This window comes from Pollicipes pollicipes, unplaced genomic scaffold, assembly GCF_011947565.3.
Source record: "Pollicipes pollicipes isolate AB1234 unplaced genomic scaffold, Ppol_2.1 Scaffold_7261;HRSCAF=8764_pilon_pilon_pilon, whole genome shotgun sequence".
In the NCBI taxonomy this organism is placed as follows: Eukaryota; Metazoa; Arthropoda; class Thecostraca; order Pollicipedomorpha; family Pollicipedidae; genus Pollicipes; species Pollicipes pollicipes.
In genome coordinates, this window is record NW_023597054.1 from 33,930,503 (window position 1) to 33,949,873 (window position 19,371).

General features: G+C 49.3%; 1 protein-coding gene across 1 annotated transcript; it reads right to left on the reverse strand.

The window, feature by feature from the left end:
- Positions 1 to 3,564: 3,564 nt before the first annotated feature.
- Positions 3,565 to 13,922, reverse strand: LOC119111324 (uncharacterized). Its single transcript, XM_037235138.1, has 6 exons — positions 13,787 to 13,922; positions 8,651 to 9,543; positions 7,990 to 8,312; positions 7,170 to 7,671; positions 4,628 to 6,485; positions 3,565 to 4,300 (listed from the first exon to the last, which is right to left on the reverse strand). The coding sequence occupies exons 2-6, from the start codon at positions 9,356 to 9,358 to the stop codon at positions 4,110 to 4,112; spliced, it is 3,582 nt and encodes a 1,193-aa protein (XP_037091033.1). The 5' UTR covers positions 9,359 to 9,543; positions 13,787 to 13,922; the 3' UTR covers positions 3,565 to 4,109.
- Between the last annotated feature and the right edge of the window lie 5,449 nt (positions 13,923 to 19,371).

Consider the following 19,371-nt stretch of genomic DNA (forward strand, 5'->3'; position numbering starts at 1 on the left):
GATATGGCGCACAATTGATCACTGCAATTTTCAAGGGCACCAATGATACCAATATCCATGTATTCAACTGTAGGAATCACAGGACTTTATTACGGAGCCACGTTGAAAGCTTCGTCTAAGAGCATCATTTGGCATAGAAGTCAAGTTTTGAAATTTGGTCCACAGAAATTTGATAACGAGGTACTAGTTAAATGCTTTGACAGAATATGCATTCGATCTTTCACGAAAGCTGTGGAAAGGTCTAGTAAATAGGCAATTAAAAAGGCCTAGTAAAGGCCTTGGCCCCCGGCAAAAGGGTTGCGCCCCCCCCCCCCTAGTCCTCCAAGTTATTTTTCAAATGGAAGAAAGCTACGACTACATTTGAAGGCCCTTGAACAACCGAGATGACTCCGGCAAATGAGAATATAGGGCCTCCGGCAGCCATCTAAAACCCCTGAAGAACGCAAGGGTTCCTGAAACTTCTTCAGCCCTTTCCCACTCAATCCACCAAGCGGCCCTTTGTCTCCGCTTGAAGTCACTGGTCGTCTTTATGGGAACGTTTGGCTCAATGGGAACGTTTCACATTTGAATATATTAAAGCAGGCACCAGATTTCATTAAATGGGCTCATTTATAACTATTGGTATACTTTTAAGTGGAACGGACTGCTCTAGACAGTCAGATTGATCAATTTGGTGGATATATTTCAAACATGTCATTGATTGCGTGATGGAGCGTCTGTTTGACATGAGGTGCTGCCAAACTAGTTGTGCGAAATTCCAACCTTAGCACTCACTTGTATTACTTCGATCTCCCGAGAGGTGGCGGTGCAGGAGGTATTTATGGAGCCAAATGTCGTTGTGCGCTTGTCTTGGCCCTTTCTTGTGTTGTTCTTGCATACTTATCCACGACTTTAAGTTGTTTACTTCCATTCACTTTCTCAGTTATGACCCTATTCTTAAGTTATTCGATTACAAGTCTTATTCTCGTAATAACTAGCAGCCGTGTCCAACACCTCGTATTTGGGGTACAACGCGGGAGTCGTATTTGAATCTTGCACAGACTACACAACATCGATTGAAAGCCAATTGACATCTGTTATATCTGGAAATTGTGCTTAAGAACGCCAGATGTACAACTCGACGATGATGTTCTTTTCGGCCTTGAAGGCTGCGTGGTTAATGGGGTGGCAGGGTTTGACCGACGCTTCTATGGCGTCATGCATGCCTGGATGTTCTTGAAATCAACTGCACGAAATGGTCTGTACATCTTCGCAGACATGTAGCTAAAAACTAGAGGGTTTTAACTCTTAAGAAGGCCAGGTCTTTGAACTGCACCAAATGCTATTCAAGATAGTTATTTCAGTTAAAAACCTAACACAATATGGAACACCTCCGTTAACCTTCGACCAGATAATCTAAGGAGGATTGATCCTCCCGCTAAGGAGACCTATGAGAATAAGGATGCCTTTCTGAAATGTCGTGCAATCATGCCCAAACTTTCTGTGGTCTATGGGGAAATCCTTTGCACGTGTTTTAACACCAAAAACGTGCCTATAGCACCGGTGTTGGAGCAGCGGCGGTTTTGAGAAACTCTGCATGGCGATCCCCGACCCACGCAGGCGGCGCGCGCCAACCAGCGATGCCGCGGAAAGCGCGCTGCAGGTCGACATTGTTGCATTGACGTAGCCATATATCGCAAAGATGTCGACAAAGCGCGAAAACTGTAAACCAATGTGCTTCGAACTGAACAAGAAACACGCTTGTTTAGATTTTGTGTCGCTACAAAGCATTTTCCACTTCCACTTCCACTTCCGCATTTTCCACCTATGTTTTTCGCCAATCCATATTTTTCTGAGCATTGGAAAGGCAGAGGGGCGCATCGGCCCAACCCCCCTATCAGTCCGTGTTATGAAAAAAGGCGAATCATGGAGAGGGTTAACAATCCGCGGAAGGATTCGCGAGATACTTAACAAAATAAGTGACGGGTAAAACTTACACTGGTGCCATCTTCACTGGGTTGCGAATGCTACCTGCGCCACTTGCATAGGTGCCCTCACGCATTGCCTAAGTTAATATACGACGCAATAAGCTCATGTTATTTGACCGCACTCAAATGCGTGAAGTTGAAACCAAGTTGGGCAACTAAGAATCATCTCATTTCATCTGGTACCTCCCGTAGCACTTTATTTCGTTGGGAATAACGGAGCAGTGATGCATTTTAAGATCGTAAGCGCATTTACCAAGAGATCATATTACACAAACATCTGCCAAGAGCTGAAAGGTGATACCATTGCTATTCATTATGCTTATCAGCGATCAGTACACCATATCACGCAAAACTACATAGCAATGCCTGGTACGTAGGTAATACCTACGTATGTATAAATGTAATATGCATCCCAAGTATTGCCGAGGATGGCACGTAATGGCCGGTTGGTTGCTGCCTATTGCCCTCCTTAACACTCGCCCAGGTGGCCGGTAGGATACCCTTCGCACGGGTGGGGGGTCACTTTGACCCCCTGAAATCTCAGGAACTAAGGGAGTCATCATACATCAAATTAAATACATCAAATTCACAGAGTGTGTCGACCTGTACGTGAACTCATTTACGTCAAAGTTTGAGGTTCCTAGGCTATGACATTCGGGTCAAATAGGACCAAGCAAGGTCAAATTTCAGATTCGTCTCCAAAGGGCCCCTGGAACCTAGATCACTGTTCTTAGCAAAAGGTCACGTTCTCATCCAAAGTCAGTGACCTTTTTGACCTTTTGAAGGTCATGGCGACCAAAATCATACCAGACTACTAAGTTTTGCATTTTGATAAACGACAAAGACTACGCTAGGCAATATGTTCCTAAAAACGAGACGTTGACCTTGGTTAATCTAGGTCAGTGACCTATTCTGACCTTTAAGAAGTATATGGACGTTGTATAATGCGGCTCCTGTTATCAATCAATTCGAAATGAGCACCAGGAACTACCCCATACAGCAAGCGCTAAAGTAATAAAACAGGTTAGTTTTGACCTTGTTCTGATATTTATACCTGACCTTAGATCAGTGCACTTTGTCTATTCAGTTGTTGTGTTGCCTAAAAAGGATCTCAGAGATGTATGGCTTCGTCTAACATTCCGTTGTTGGATAAGTTTGAACGATTTCCTAGAAAGTTCCTTCGCTGAAACCATGGCCTGACTTTGGCCTACTATAGGTCAGCGACCTTGCAAGATACATATACATTTTTGGTGCCACACAATTTGCCATTAAATTTTCTACAGCCCTGTAGAATTTGGCGTGGCTACGCCGCCCTGTTCGGAAATCATTTCGGAAAACCTTCGGCGGGGGGTCAATTTGACCCCGCGCGAGCGCGTGTTATCTTGTATTGATGTATGTGGACGTCTCTGCATGGGCCCAAGACGCTAAACTCATTTTAGTGTCTTGGACGTACCGTTCGAAAAGACGGAACCAGAACTCGACGGGAAGTTTGTCGCTTGTCAAGCTTGGAAACGAAATTAAGTGAACATAACATAAAGAAGCAGATGATTCAGTGTGTGTCAAAGATCTGAGCAAAAAGCAGCTCTCTCATTTCGGTGTAGTTAACAAACATCATCTAAAGCAGGTAATAACACGGGTCCAGATGCATTGTATGATAGAATATCATGGTGTAGCGATGCGCACGGATGCTAACTAATAATGGGACTGCCCACAGTGAGAACAAATAGACTGTTCGCAAGCCGCACCGACACTCGCAAACCATATCCCGCATGTCGATCGCACGCTCCCACAAAGCAAGCATAGCCTAACGCCATCGGGATGATGGGAGTAAATGTTTCAACCCAAAGACACCCAAACGACTAAAAAGCAATCGTCTTGGGAATGGGTCATCTTGGGCCGTAAAGCCATGGAAGCCATACTGGGAGCATCGCTTTCGCGTTCACACCGCCAACAGCGCACGCACTAAATCCACACTAACTTTGCAGAATTATTACGCTGTAAAGAGAATACTGTCGGCATCACCAAGGATGTCGAATGGCTGCGAAAGGCGGTCTGCTTCTTTAAGCATATATACTTAAAAACCTATTGTTTTTGGTAGGCCCTACCCCTTTAGCACTTCGGAGGCGTTGTGGTTGGCATGCCTCACAGACGGCTTTCTTGCTGAACATGCGCAGATTTTGATGGACCGCTGGAGCTAGGTGTAGTGGCAGTCGGGGCTCTCGTGGAGGTGGATGTTTCGTCCTCGCCAGCGCAACACTTGCCTGCCAGCAGCGTGTGCCACAGCTCTCGTCCGCTCCGCTCTCCGACCACCATCAGCAGGAATATGGCGAACCCTGCCGGGCGCATCAAAGTTAGGCACTGGATAATGGACTGGGTAGCTGTTAGCACGCTGTTCAATGATGGCAATATATCCTAACACCGTTTGGGGTTTTAAAATGCTGGACGTGGAGAAAAACGGTCCACCAAACAGCGATGACAAAATGTATGTGTCGGATGCCAGAAAAAAATGAAAGAAAGGTTTGCTCAGAGGGGTGATCTGACCAATTAACAACAAAACTCCAGACAACAAATCTGTCAAAAGTGTGTCCAATGTACTCCCTGCCCGGTACACATTCCAGCCATCTCATCGAAGGAAATGCCCCGCCTGTCGAATATCTCACCTTGTAACATGTTGCAGACACAGAAGAGGCTCGCAAAGACGAATCGAGCCTCCCTGATTGCCAAAAATCCGAACACCCAGGGCAGGCCGAGCAGGACGAAGATGACGAAGGCCACCCGCAGACGTGTGAGTGCCTGCCGCCGCTCCGACTGGTTGGTTCGCAGACCCTTCTGGCGGCCGCAGCTCAGCGCGTGCACCACCATGCCGAACACAGTCGCGTTAAACACCATCACCGCCAGCACAGGTGTAGCGAATGCGTAATAGAAACTGTCGTAGTCCATCCAACAGATGTCCGCGTGGCCGTCGTAGCTTTCGTGGCGCACGGCAAGCACGCAAATCACCGGCACCAGGGAACCGCCCCAGGCAAACAGGCTCGCCTTGCGCATGAAACCAGGGATGTAGGTGCCAAGTACGCGCACAGCCGCCAGCAGGAAGTAGTGCAGCAGCGCCGACAGACAGCTGCAGGCGACGTGGTATCCGGGGGCGGCCAGCCCGCCCAGAAAGCTGACGTACACCCCGGTCAGCGCCACGCTCAGGTGCATCACGATCTGGTTGCCGCGCAGGCGACGCCACTTCTTGAGCAGGACAAACGTGAGCATGGTGAGCACCAGACCGAGAAGCGAGAGCGCGCAGCCGACATAGGTGATGACATCCAGCAGGCGGTGGTGCGCTTCGCTCAGGTAGATGTCGGGCTCGTAGTTGAAGACGCGCGCGAAGTTGGTCAGGTGGTTGCACGTGCAGACGTCACTGCCGTTACGTACCTCCTCCAGCCAGCAGCCGCGCGTAGACCATTCAGCGGAGTGGAAGTCCCAGAAGGCACAGGTTGGAGTGGGCGCCGAAGCTCCCGGGCGACTGCGGAACGCGGCTAGCACCGTCCTGCGAGGACCCTCCTCGGCAGATGCGCTGGGAATCAGTACACTGACCACCTGACTGGTGACGCGCTGGCCGGGCGACTGCAGCAGGCGCCCGTCACGGAACGTGACGAAGACGGCGTCGGCCGGCAGCCTGCTGTCCACCAGCACCAGTGCTGCCTCCTTGCCGAAGATCACGGACAGGGGGTCCGTATCCGTCACTGGTCGCACGGTTGAGACGTTGATGTGCGGCGACAACGAGGTGACGCCTCTAAATGCACCAGCCCGCGCCGCCACGTTCTTGCCCGTCACAACGGGGGCATTCACCGCGGATGATGTGACGAGAATGCGCTCTAGCGCACGCACGCTCCGTGGTCCCGCGCCCAGTGACGAGGTGGCCGCCTCCAGCACCGCGGAGTCCGCGTCCATGATTTGGTCGACGGCTATGACGGCGCTTCTCTGCAGGTTCAGCGCGGCGGCGGCCGTGCTCGGCAGCCGTCGTTCCAACTCCCACCGCACGTTGTTTAGAGTTGTCGCCACTGAGGCGATGTCCTGTGCGACCAGCAGTGCTGGCGAGCTCGTCAGTCGCTCCAGCTCGCCGGCCGTATGCACCACATTGCTGGCCGCTACCGGCGTGTGCGCCAGCTTGTGCAGGCTGCCTGAGGTGTTGGAGACAACGGCGCTCGCCGATCCGCCCAGCTCCACCGGGCCCCACTCGACGCCCGTTAGCGGGCCGCCCACGCAGCGACGAAGCGCCGGTCGGCCGCCGCCATCCACGCACAGCTCGAGGGAGGTGGCTGCTGCGTCGCCGGTGCAGGTCCGCGGCCAGGTCAGCCGTACGGGCTGCTCGGTGCGCTGCCGAGGACAGCAGCGAGCCGGCTTCAGGGTCACCAGTATTGACGCGAACCAGTTCCGGATCAACATGGGATCATCAACCTCGATCTTTTCACCGTTCTCAGACTCGATCTCGTCGGGCACCAGAGGTTCGTCGGCAGGCGGAAATGAGGTCTGTTGACGACGGCGAGTAGATACCGAGAGTTGTTTAGAGATACCGCGACTATGTACCGAGGGTACCTGGCTGCCCAAGACAGCCAGGTAATGTTCGATGACACCTTTGTCGGCTGAGTTCGTCACCCACAGAGGTCGCAGCCACAATGAGGTGAAGCCAAAACCGGGTGTGCTGTTCAGCGGCCAGCTGAAACACGAACACACTCCCTGGCAAAACGTGGAGTCACAGTCTCTCCGTGGCTGCAAGCCGGTCCTGTTGTCCGCCGACGAGGGTCGCAAGCCGACTAAATACTCTCGATCATATAAAGTGTAGGACCGCTGGAGGCTTCTTTGGGTCAGTAGCAGAGCGTTGGACAATATGTAACCGTGAGGCTCCACGGCATACGCACCACATGTCAGGTAGCCAAAATCGACGAACGGCTGGATCCTTATCAATGTTATGGACGGATCTTCGCTGCTCACTACCCGCATCTCAGTTACACGATATCCCAAATCAGAGTTCTGGCTGGTAGAAACAAAGCAATTGAAGAATGCCCTTGCCTGTTTCCTGTTGGTCCGGACCTGATCGGGGAAAATTAAAAAGCTGTCAGCATTCGTGACGCTGAGGAAAATTGCTGAGCCTTCTATAGCATTTTTGAACTCTCCATAAAAGAGATGTAGCACCGGCGTGTCAAAACGGATTACCCTCTCACAAACGGCAACGTCTGCAGCAGACTCTTCAGCGCTGACAAGGCTGTACTGGCCATTGCGAGAGTTCATGACTCCGCGGTCGTGGTGCCGAAGCATGGAGAGCGATGGTGACAGGGCGGGGTACGTCAGCGGCGATCCGTCAGCCCATCGTAGCTCGCCGTCACGTCGCAGCAGGTTCACCGCCATTTTCAGCCGTCTTGCTCCGTACAGAGATCTACTCAAGAGCCCCACCGCGTCTCGATACACTTGCGACGTTACACTGGCGAGGGAAAAGTTGCTCTGCGCGCAGATGTCGGCCGCTGATGCCCAGAGGACAGGAGGAGAGTCGGAAACAGCGATGGATATGATGCGGTCCAAGGCCGGTACCAGCAAGGCGACCGACACGCGCTCACCGAGAGAGCTGTTGCGGGACCACAGGCCGTTGGCCGCGCTAGAGGAGAAATACAGCGCCGTCCTCACCACGCAGAGCACGACGTGCGACTCATCGCAGCGGACACTGTGTATAACTAGGCTCGGCGTTAGAATGACACAGTCGAGATTCCCATCTAAGTCCAGGCTCACCCTGCTGTCGTTAATTAAGTCTGCTAAAAGAGAAGGCACCGGCCAGAGCGGTCCTTGTTGCCAAAGCCTGCGCGCTGACAGCCAAACTGGTCCGTCACCGATGACGGCATGCAGTTGATCGGGCCGCTCCCGGAGCAGCTGAGGCGGGTCCATCCCGAACGCCTTCGGATGCCGAGATCGACAAGCAGCTCCGCGATCCGCGTGGGTGACGCTCAGACGGAGCATGCAAAAGGGGCCTACGACTGAAGCCAGCGTTCTCTCGACGATCACTGCGGCGTTCCGCACAAAACCCTCGGGGCACACGGCCGGCGGCGGCTCGCAGGGGGGAAGGTAGTCGTGACACACGCCAGCCGCGCAGAAGGCGCCCCACGCTGCTCCTCTGTCCAGACTTGGGATGCAACGTCTCTCCACCCGCGCCGACCCGCCGTCCGTCAGGCACGTTGGCTCTGACGGGATGAAGCCTGGGGTTGCCACGGTCTCCCACAGGTAATGCGTCACTTCGGCCTCAGTGGTCGGCGGCCCCCGGACATTCCCAGCCTGGCACCGGAACACCATTGGAAGAGAAGAAGCGTTAACCTGAAAAAGTTGCCGACAGTAAGTAACGCATCGACCGAATTCAATCTGAACACACGGCCTTTTGCCCTGAAAGACCGATCATGCAAACGCAATTGTAAAAGTCACTTTCTCATGACTTTATACGTCAAAGGAAAATAATAACTTAATATGTTTACAATATTTCATACGGTACTTCATAGCCAAATATTAGCGACAAAGGCTTTCATTATTCAGCTCCCTTACATCTGACCCGTAGTGATTCGACAAGGACAACGTTTGGAAAGAGTGGTCTAGGAAACTTTGAATGTCTTTCAAGACGGGAATGTTGTATGAGGCTCATCGCAGATATGACTACTTACATTCCGCACATCCACCATGAGTGTCACCGTCATGTTCGAGACAATCCCTGAGGTCTCACTGGACATCTCTGACCCGCGGATGATCGATGGGTCAAAGAAATCATACAAGCCCAAGTATTGCAGACCAGCGCCGCCGACACCAACAGCGCGACGAGTCACCCGCCTCAACTCTGTTTCAAAGTCGGATGAAGCCGGCACACGTTCAAAGACTTCCTCTCCTCCGCGTCCAGGACCCTCCTCAAAGTAGTAGTCGTCCTGGCTGTCTTCAACAGATAGCAGCGACTGGAGCAGACTCACGACGTGATCGCGACTGCCCACCAGCAGGCGCATGTCCTTCGACGTCGTGACGAAGAGTCTGTTGCTGGTCACCGGATCCACAACTCCTTCAACGTAACGCTGACACCAGAATGCCCCAACGCCGAGGGTGTTACGTTCGACCTGAGGAACCAGCTGGTTCACCACGGTGAAGTTACCAAGCCACCAGCTCGTCTCATACTCGGACCTGCTGAGGACAAAGTGGTCCTTTACGACGCTGTCTCCGTCACCGCAGCGCACCTTCAGCCGTAGCTTCGTTAACTGAGCCGGGTCGGACACCTGCAGCACCGTGTCGATGTCATCGCTGTCGTCGGTGCTCTTGACAGGTTGAAGTCTCGGAGTCTGATGGGCGGCCTTGCGCTGTGCGGCGTTGTCTCTAAAGACCGTCAGCATCGGCCGGTAACCAGCTGGTCTCGTCTCCGCTGCCGTGGTGTCGTCGGAGAAGCAGACAACCCTCTGCTGGGAGGAGCACTGCTCCCACTCCAGTCTGAATGATGTCTCACGCACTGCCACCTTCCTACACAGCTGCGAAGGGTCTTCTCCGGCTGTCACCTCGATCTTATCGTAGGTTACGTATTCTGGAAGGACACCAGAGCGACTTTTCAGTGAGTAAAACCGAAAGATCTGGGTCGGGACTGCGACTGTCATTCGTCTTCTGCAAGCACTTGGGAAGCAAATAACTACATAAAAAATATTTGTGTGATAGACCCCAAGGCCGTTGAAAGCCATGGTTGGTGTTAGGGAATCATAAAATTGTCATTAGGCTGAGAGGAAGATGCAACTCACCATTTTAGGGGTAAATAAGTGCAAACACGCATGTCTGTAAATGGAATATGGGGACCACAGAGTTCTGAAAATATTCTAGATAGGGCATGTGGAGCGTTTTTAGAAGAAATCAGGCCGCCAAACGCTAAATTCAATAATGATTGGAGCATTTCGTATGAGAAATTAACACGTAGTCGATGCAGATATCAATGTAACTATTTGCTGTTTACCGCATGAATGCTCACAAGGGCGGTCCCTGCATGAGTTGTGCCGGAAACTACCAAAGCACACATCATTTCACTGTGGACAACATCAGCACAATTTCCTTTAAAGGGAATTTCTCTCATTAAGAAATGAAAAAACTGAATAACGTTTTTATTGTGTCATAAATACCAAGGTGGCCTTGCAATACTCTCCCCGAATTATTCTGCCCATCGTCGCGGGCGTGTAGCTCAGAAACTGGAGGGGGTTAGGTCTTAAGAAGGGCAGGGCTGTGAGCAGCACCGAATGATCTTCAAGATGACTATTTCGGTTCAAAACCCCATAGAAATGTGAAGCACTCTCTTCAACATTACTGTGGAATGTGTGTGCGCCTGAGGATCACGGCATCGAATCATTACTCTGCATACGGCAACAATTTTGCAAGAATGTCGTCTCTGCCTGTCTATCTGTCTATCCGTCTATCTGCCTATCCGTCTCCCTCTCTCTCTCCTTCTCTCTCTCTCTCTCTCTCTCTCTCTCTCTCTCTCTCTCTCTCTCTCTCTCTCTCTCTCCTCTCTCTCTCTCTCTCTCTCTCTCTCTCTCTCTCTCTCTCTCTCTCTCTCTCTCTCTCTCTCTCTCTCTCTCTCTCTCTCTCTCTCTCTCTCTCTCTCTCTCTCTCTCTCTCTCTCTCTCTCTCTCCTCTCTCCTCTCTCCCTCGTCTCTCTCTCTCTCTCTCTCCCTCTCTCTCTCCTCTCTCTCTCTCTTTCTCTCTCTTTTTCTCTCTTTATCTCTCTCTCTTTCTCTAGTTCTCTCCCTCTCTCTCTCCCTCTCTCTCTCTCCCCCTCTCTCTCCCTCTCTGTCCCCATCCCTCTCCTCCCACTCTCGTTCTCTCTCCTTTACCTAACGAGTCAGTCATGCGGCACTTCATTCTAATTGTCACCAAATCAACTAGACTAGATGTATCTGATGCATCTCAGATGTACACAATGACATGCTCGATCACTTCGCGACATGCTGTTTGATCTGTTTCTTTCCAGACGGAGCTATCATTTAATAATATATACCAAATCCATGGTTCATTCCATTGTCTACTTGGCTGTGCAAATTCCATGTCGCTGCGATCCTTGGTTATCGAGATATGACCCGGGAAACGAAGTGTGTCGGGCCGCCGGTCGTCGCGAAATTGGCATCGCCTGTGTTAAACCGGTGGGGATTTTGCGTCTTTTTTTCGCTCACCACGCACTCATTTTCGTGAAGCGCAGAATTTTGACGTGACTCAGGTGCGCTCTGCCAGCAGGCCTTTTTCGTGTGAGAACTTAATTTCAAAACTCCTTGCCGCTTGGCTTGCAGGTGATACCAATCAAGTGGCAGACACACACACACACACACAACACACACACACACACACACACACACACACACACACACACACACACAACACACACACACACACACACACACACACACACACACAACACACAACACACACACACACACAACACACACACACACACACACACAACACACACACACACACACACACACACACACACACCCACAACACACACACACACACAACACACACACACACACACACACACACACACAACACACACACACACACACACACACACAACACACACACACACACAACACACACACACACACACACACACACACACACACACACACACACACACACACACACACACACACACCACACACACACACACACACACACACACACCACACACACACACACACACACACACACACACACACACACACACACACACACACACACACACCACACACACACACACACACACACACACACACACACACACACACCACAAAGCCGCTCACCCACATATACGGCACAGACAAAACAGAATGGTCAAAACGAACTCCTCGGACACGCAAAAATCAAAATAAGGGAAAACTGTTATACGTAGTTTATGAGGCTGCGATTTTGTCACAAATTTCGACGGACTGTGGTTTTGAGATCAGTGACATCCTGACATGTCAGAAGTAATGTGCCGTGCAGTGCGTTGGGCCGAATTATGTGTTTAGTTATGAACTTTTTAAGTGAACTTAAAAAGTTGTCATGCCACTGATCTCGAAATCATAAAGTCCGTCGATACCCTTGACAAATTCAAGACTTTGTCGGATTAAGTATAAGAACTGTCGAGAAATTGGCCTCCCAAAATGAATTGGATAACAGAAATGAGATACCCATAGCTATAGAAATTGACATCAATACATGTGATGCTTGTGCATATCTTATTTACCATTCGAAGTCGAATTAAGCCGCAATGCGATGCATCGATTAGCATCATTACAAAAAAAAAATGTTTCAGAGAACCGAATGGGATGGAATTGGGCAATTCTTGAAGATGGGGACGCGGAGATGGGTGGCTTGAAAAAAAACTGGATGGAATTGGACTCGTTTTGACAAGGATTATATCATGGCTGTGTTAGATACTTGGATCGTTCAGTGCAGTGATCTGTTTTTTAGCGTAATCTCGCGATTATCTGTGAAAGTAGAGTATTCCATCATGGCTTTAACCAGCCGACGTCCGTTTGTAAACTACACGGACCTATACAAAAAACGACGGTAACTGACACCAGGTTTTAACGAGAGGGACCAAACGACCGACCAAACCTGCTGACAGCCCGCTGCTCCGAGACAATGGCACCGACTGACATGAAATATTAACCATTCGATGCCGCTTGTTCGATAACTTATCATTTCCACAACATGGTGACCTTGGTCCAGGTGAAAGATCACCAAAAATACACACAAAAAAGAGAACTAGGTTTGCAGACAACACCAAGCTCCGAGCCTATGACACCGATCGGCATGAAACCTTCACCTTTCGATGTGCCAAAGTCGACAACCAATCCTGTCCAGAATATAGTGACCTTGAGTCACGTAAGTGGTCATCAAAAACGGCTCAAATCACCAAAATTGGCTGCAGACAACCCATGCTTTAAACCTGTGGCCCCGATCACCACAAAACCTTCACCAATCGATGTGTCATAGTCGAAATCCTATCACTTCCATAACATGGTGGCCTTGGGCCAGGTCGAAGGTCACCAAAAAGGCATGAAACCATATTAATAACAAACAGTTGAATTGGCTGCAGATAACCTCATGCTCCTAGCCTATTGCACCGATCGTCATGAAAAATTCACCAATCAATGCACCATGGTCGGCATCCTATCATTTAAGAGCTTGGTGACCTTGAGTCAGGTCAAAGGTCACGAAAAAGGTGGTGACTGGTGTCATGGGCTGGGGGCATGGTGTTGTTTGGAGCGTTATTTTCCCGGTTATTTGTATTTTTGGCGACATTTAGCCTGACCCAATGTCACCATGTTCTGGAAGGTAGCTTATTGACCAAGCGGCATCGAATGGTGAAGGTTTCATGTCAGTTGATGCACATAGGGTCGGAGCATGGGCTGTCAACAGGTTTTGTCGGCCATTTAGACCCTCCCTAATTTGACGGACAAAGACTGCCCCGTCCGACGTCATATGCGACTCACACCTCCCTCACATCCAGTCAACGAAATCAAATACAAGACTTTGAATTACACCCATAAAAATATCTGGTGCCCCTTCAGAGATTGCCTCCCGCACACGAAAATCTGAGTGTGCGCCTGCACGTGGTGTATACACGCTCAACACAACGACATGCATGCCAGTGGAAAATAGGTAGTTAGCCATTAGATTAGCGATCGTCACTCTGTACACACTTCGATCGAGCATATCGAGCGCATCTACGCGATCGATCGAGCACATCTCAGCGAAGGGAATCTCCACATGCATGGGTGTCGTATCCCGCAAATACTTACGTGGATGTTGCGATGTGTTCGTGGCGTCACTACCCTCTCCGTGCCATGTTTACGAGCATGATGATGCCGGCCTTCGCTCCAGTAACACCCATGGACACATCACTGGCCGTTGCTGCCGTCAGCGCCAGTCGTTGGCGTGGCCTTTGGGACTTGTGTGGACTGCGGACAGGACGGCGGCGGCCCTCTGGCTGAGATAGGAGTGCGGGTCGGATGCTGACGGTGTGCGGGGTGGGGACCTATCCGGTCACGTCCGGTCTGGGCCGAGCTCGGGGCCACTGTGACCTTTCCGACGCCGGGATTGTGCAACAGCGTCCGCTGACGAACCGACCAAATGTGGCCTTCGGTGCTGCAATTTATGTCGGCGCACTCGGCAATTCATGTCGGTGACTCCTTTGCTGACTGCATGACATGTGTCCAGCTATCCATTGCACTGTCTCTGCAATGGCTAAAAAGTGGGCAATCAGTCTTGGAAATCCCGCTGGATTCCTGCTTATGACGATGGATCCCCTGGAACAACGAGGAGGAGACGCCAAGTGCGATTTTCTCGTTATGTTTCCTTCATGTAAAGCCGTATGTGTACATAATATGCAAGACAGAGAGGGGTGTAGCCTCCACTATCATGCCTCACATAACCGGTTCCCGGATAATAAGTTGAACGGAAACAAGCTGAATGGAAAAGTGGAATCAAAAAGTAGGGCGACAAAAAATCGAAGAGAGTAAAAGCTGACGGGAATAAAGTCGAATAGGAAGAAAGTCGAAGGACAAAAAGTTGAAATGCACAAAAGTCGATAAATACAAAAGTCGCATAGGAGAGACATAAAAAATACAAATAGTCGACAGTTATAAAAGAAGAAATGAAATAAGTCGAAGACTGAACATTGCTGGGGATAGAGTTCAACTCCACTAGCAATCAAAATTATACGTACGTAAAAATATATGTAAAATATATGATATGTAAAAACACTAGCAATCAAAATTATTTAAACAGAGGTCATCAGGACTTGACGCCTGATGTGAAAGGCGGAAAAGCTTGTGCCCCCGGAGCGAGGTAGATGGGCTGGATGGGGCTGGGTGAGATTCGATGGAGCGGGATGGGAACGGGCAGGGTCATGCGGGACCAGATCACACCGGAAGGAGCAGGACGGGACAGGCGAGATAGGACCAGATCGAATAGAAACGGACGAGGCCAGCTAGGACGAGACAGGATCGAGCCGGACGGCACTAGACGTTACCACGCGGGACCGCACGTGACTAGACAACATCGGACGTGGTCGAAAGGAACCGGACAGGACAAAACGGGACCAGTCGGGTGTAGACAAAACCAGACAAAACGGGACATAATCGTCGGAACAGAATTAGATCGGACGGGACTGGACGAAACACGGTGATATCAGCCGGGTAGAGTTGGAACCAGACACATTTTGAGGCGGCTTTCGGGGGAAACGGCTCTAGGGGCTTAAATATGGCGCTGAAAGGAAGATCTCAACTGTATCGGCATCACCTGGCTCTCGTCGGGTGCACACCGGCGCCGTTCCAGTATCCGCGGTGTTTTCCGTCAGGGAGAGGGAAGGGGGCGCGGTATATGCAGGGCGGCCGCAGGTGAATGGGCAGCGTCTGCTGTGCGACTGTTGTGTTTAACAGTGAACCTGCATGTGCATTATACAACCCTAAAGCACCCATATTGTGTGGATCCGTTCCAGAAACAAAATTATGGTGCTTGATATCAGCAAGGAAAGTCTTGAGCTCCTGTTTGTTCTGGTTATTGAGGGGCGGTTAGTAGTCCCCCACCTTCACAACTTTAGAGAAAATTACACCACTGTGTTGGCGTTGAGTCCTGAATTCCTATGCCGAGTTATCAACGCTCATTATACCAGTTGGTACGGTGAAACGACATGGTACAACAAACGTTGGTTGTCTTGCCAACACTTGGTGTCAATACTTTCAAGCTGTGCTTATGGTAATGAGTGTATCCTTATGAACACTCATTAGTGCCTAAAAATTATGAACACTCAAAAGCCTCTTGCAGACTTTTGTCCCTTTTGACCTTTTGTCTTTACACTTTTTTATTATCCCTGTCGACTTTGATCCCTGTCTACCGTTGCCGTTTTGCATTCGACTTGGACTTGATCTTTTCCAATTCAAGCAGTGCCAACTCGACTTTTTCCAGTTCGATTTTTTCAGCTTCTTGTCCACCCTTTGCCCTTTGCCCTTTGCCCTTCGATTCCATTATTATCTCTGTCAGTTTTTTCTCGTTCGACGTTTTCTGAATCGACTTTCATCCCTGTCTACCTTTATCTCTATTAACATTTTGTCGTTAAACGTCTTTCCAGTCGACTTCTTGTCAGCACGTCCCTATGGACGTACGCCTCCGCTATTCCTGATTCCTGGTTTTTAACAAGAACGATTGAAAAGACGAAAATAATTGAATGCATTGTAGCAGTTGTAGCGCCAGTAGATATGTACACGAAATGTGTGAGGAACAGGCTATGTAACTGTCACTGTAACTTTTAACCGCAGTGTTAACTTCAGGTCACGCGGCCGCAACAGTTCAATACTGTGTAGTAGAAAAGGTATATGCATGCGTCCGGGCTCTAAGCAAGCCCCGGCCGATTGCCCCGCCCGGGGCAATCAAAATTCAATCCACGAAGATTTTCAACAAACCTTGTAGACTTTGACATGATCTCGTCATGGTAGTTAAATGCTGACGAGAATTTGATTTGGCATCAATTTTTAACACAAATTCGTTATGCAACGCAATCATCTTCAGGGGCAAAGACAAAGGGGAACAAAGGCCATGTCCCTTGATCCAAGAGGCCAGCACTAGATGTTGAGTGATTATGCAGGCATTTGGTCCAAATTTGTTTGAGTTCGGAGAGAATTTGACAAGTCTCCCCCTCCCCCCGCCCCATCCTCTTGAGCAAATTCTAGCTACGTGTCTAACTATACTACAGGCTTGGGCTACAGGCTACAGGCTTGAGCATCGCTGGACCGGGATCAGCGGTTTGGTAATGCCAGATGTCCAGGTCCAGGTCCGGGTTCACAGGTGCAGTCGCATAATATATGCTACTCACTCTCACTCTCAAAACTTAAATCACTGTTAACTTACTCAATTGATCGCTAACTTTTATTGTCTCCGTTGAGTGGGCATTGACTTGAAGTCAACACTCCTTGGAGAACCTGGAAAAGCCTCCCGAGCCTTTTTGTCACTTAAGTTGAGGGGCACTCATTGCAGGGAGCTAGAACCGCTTTTGAACTAGGATGGTAGTGAAAAATTTCATAGCAAAAAGACCGTGCGGGAATTAAAAAATAAATTCACAAAAGCTGGACCTTATGAGCTCGTGACTGATGCTTCAGCAAACACAGACATCGATTTTAAGCTGGCATGAACGTAATATCAGAAACCTGACAAAACTGTTTTGTTTTTAACATTTTAGGCCATTAAAGTGAAATAGAATGCATTAAATCATAGTAATTTCATGGCAGTGTAATGAGCATGCAAAATTATTAACACCAATAGTTTGGTGCTGTACTTTGCACTTCCCTTCCACAGCCTTTTAACACAAAACAAAGCAAAGGAATTCAATGACAAAATAGCAGGAAATTCAACAAGCATAAAGCACCCAAACAAAAAAAAACTTGGACTCATACACATCAGCCCATCACCAAGTCAAACACAATAGACATACCTCTGGCTTCCGTCGTCAGGATGGGGTCAGGGAAAACAAACATGTTGTCACTATTTCTTGCAAAATACCAATGCTTATTCCATGAAAGTAGCCCAACTATGCCTAACATAAAGAGGCCTTACTTCATATCATCCCGTCTAACCTGTTTGTATTACAGCAGCAGTTGTAAGTTACTGATTCTTGTACAATTCCTATTGCCACATTCAAATCTTGCCACATTCATCCAAATCATCAAATGCCAACATTTGTGCTTAGATTTGACCTCACGTGGTGACATCTTGCTAAAGAACAAAGCCAAAATTTGAGCAGAAACATCGGCGCCAATAATGAGCTTTCAGAAATATGTTTTGGCCTCATCGCATAAATACAAGAGAATCGAAATACTGTTGAAAACCGACATCTCAAACGAATAGTGCTGAAAATATTCCACTCTATATTTGGGTTTCAATCACTACGCTTTAAATAATGGAAAAACAGAAGTGAGCATTCACGCTGCTCTGGTTGTTTTCAAAGGTTGAAGATGTAAAGAACCGAACCCAGAACGCATGCCCATCTGTCTGTCTATCTGTTTACATTTGTAACCAGATGCGCCGCACAGATGGTTGCACGGAATGACGTAAAATTTTTCACATGGGACGGGTTCAACCTTCGTGGCGCCCCACGACATAGCTTCACGTCCGTGACACAGGTGTCAGCCACAGCGCGCGTGGAGGGGTAATACTTTGCTAATGCAATGCTTTGTAATATTTAGCGAGGAGGCACTTCTTTCATATGCAGGAGGAATAGTTAGCGCACTTAAGAGAGATCAAGCCATAGGAAACACGCCACGAAACTCGAGTAGGAATAGATAAGCGACCCCACACGAAGAGGACCGCGAATTGGCGTAAGAAATACCCACGCCAGCGGTTCGGTTTTTTTGCGTAGCGGAACAAGCGGCGCGAGTGTCGATTTGTATCTCCCCCAGTATTGAGTTGGGTCCCCTAATCTTGGCTTACCCCCCCCCCCTCCCCAATGTTTTTGGTTGAAATGCTACAAAAAGACGCTGGTAAAAGAAGATCATAACACAAAGGCTATCTTCTTTGATCTTTCTGCCTGGTGGCACCTCGTACCACTCTCGTAACAAAAAGTCATGGTTGCTCTCACCACAAGATACAAGTCGTGACAGCTGAGCGGATAAACGACACAATAAACTGCACATACCTTGCGCCATAAGACGCGCAATGGTTTGTGAGGTTAAAGTGAAAAGCTCTGAAATGTGGGGTTGACCTAAGACCTTCATGGATAACCCCGTCCCCGGGTCCCACAACCAAAATGCGTGCCGTCTCCCATGACCGCCATGGAAGGGCGCCATGGGCGTCCTGAGTTGGCCTCTAAAGGGGCGCCTTCGCGTGCCGATCAGAAGCCACGCTTGCGTCCAGTGCCTGCTCCCTGGATCCAGCCCTGTATCACTTTTTTATTGCCTAAATTAAAGAGCTTCATGAATTATACACAAATTAACAACTTATATAGCGTTTAATCAAAATAAATTGGCCTAAAGACGGTGAGAAAAAATGCGGCGTACGTTCTTAGGCCTTTGGGTCGCCCTCCCCAATAATTTACAAAAATTGACACTCCTGACGAGCGGTAACCAGAGCTAAAATTAAACTGTTTGATGTCCTGAAGGCGTGGAACAGCGTTGAATGAACGGGCCGAGTCGTCCGTGAGTGTTGCATAGTTAACAATTTCTACCTGGCATCCACTTAATCTTTTTGAGACGTAAGTCAACGGTACGTCGCTGATGGCGGCGCTGCCTTAAGAGCGTGCGGTGCATCTTTTATAAAAATTGAGAAATGGTTTAGAGACGTATCCCAGTCGGAGGTGTTACCGATCGTAGTCGATCGCTTTTTGTCTCTCATTGTT

What these genes read in the sequence shown, in the direction of transcription:
- LOC119111324 (XM_037235138.1), bottom strand. Translation starts at nt 9,358, where the DNA reads ATGCTGACGGTCTTTAGAGACAACGCCGCACAGCGCAAGGCCGCCCAT. An exon ending in TCATGGTGGATGTGCGGAAT is followed by an intron (nt 8,313 to 8,650) that starts GTAAGTAGTCAT and finishes CAACTTTTTCAG; the next exon opens with GTTAACGCTTCTTCTCTTCC. An exon ending in TGTCTGCAACATGTTACAAG is followed by an intron (nt 4,301 to 4,627) that starts GTGAGATATTCG and finishes TGCGCCCGGCAG; the next exon opens with GGTTCGCCATATTCCTGCTG.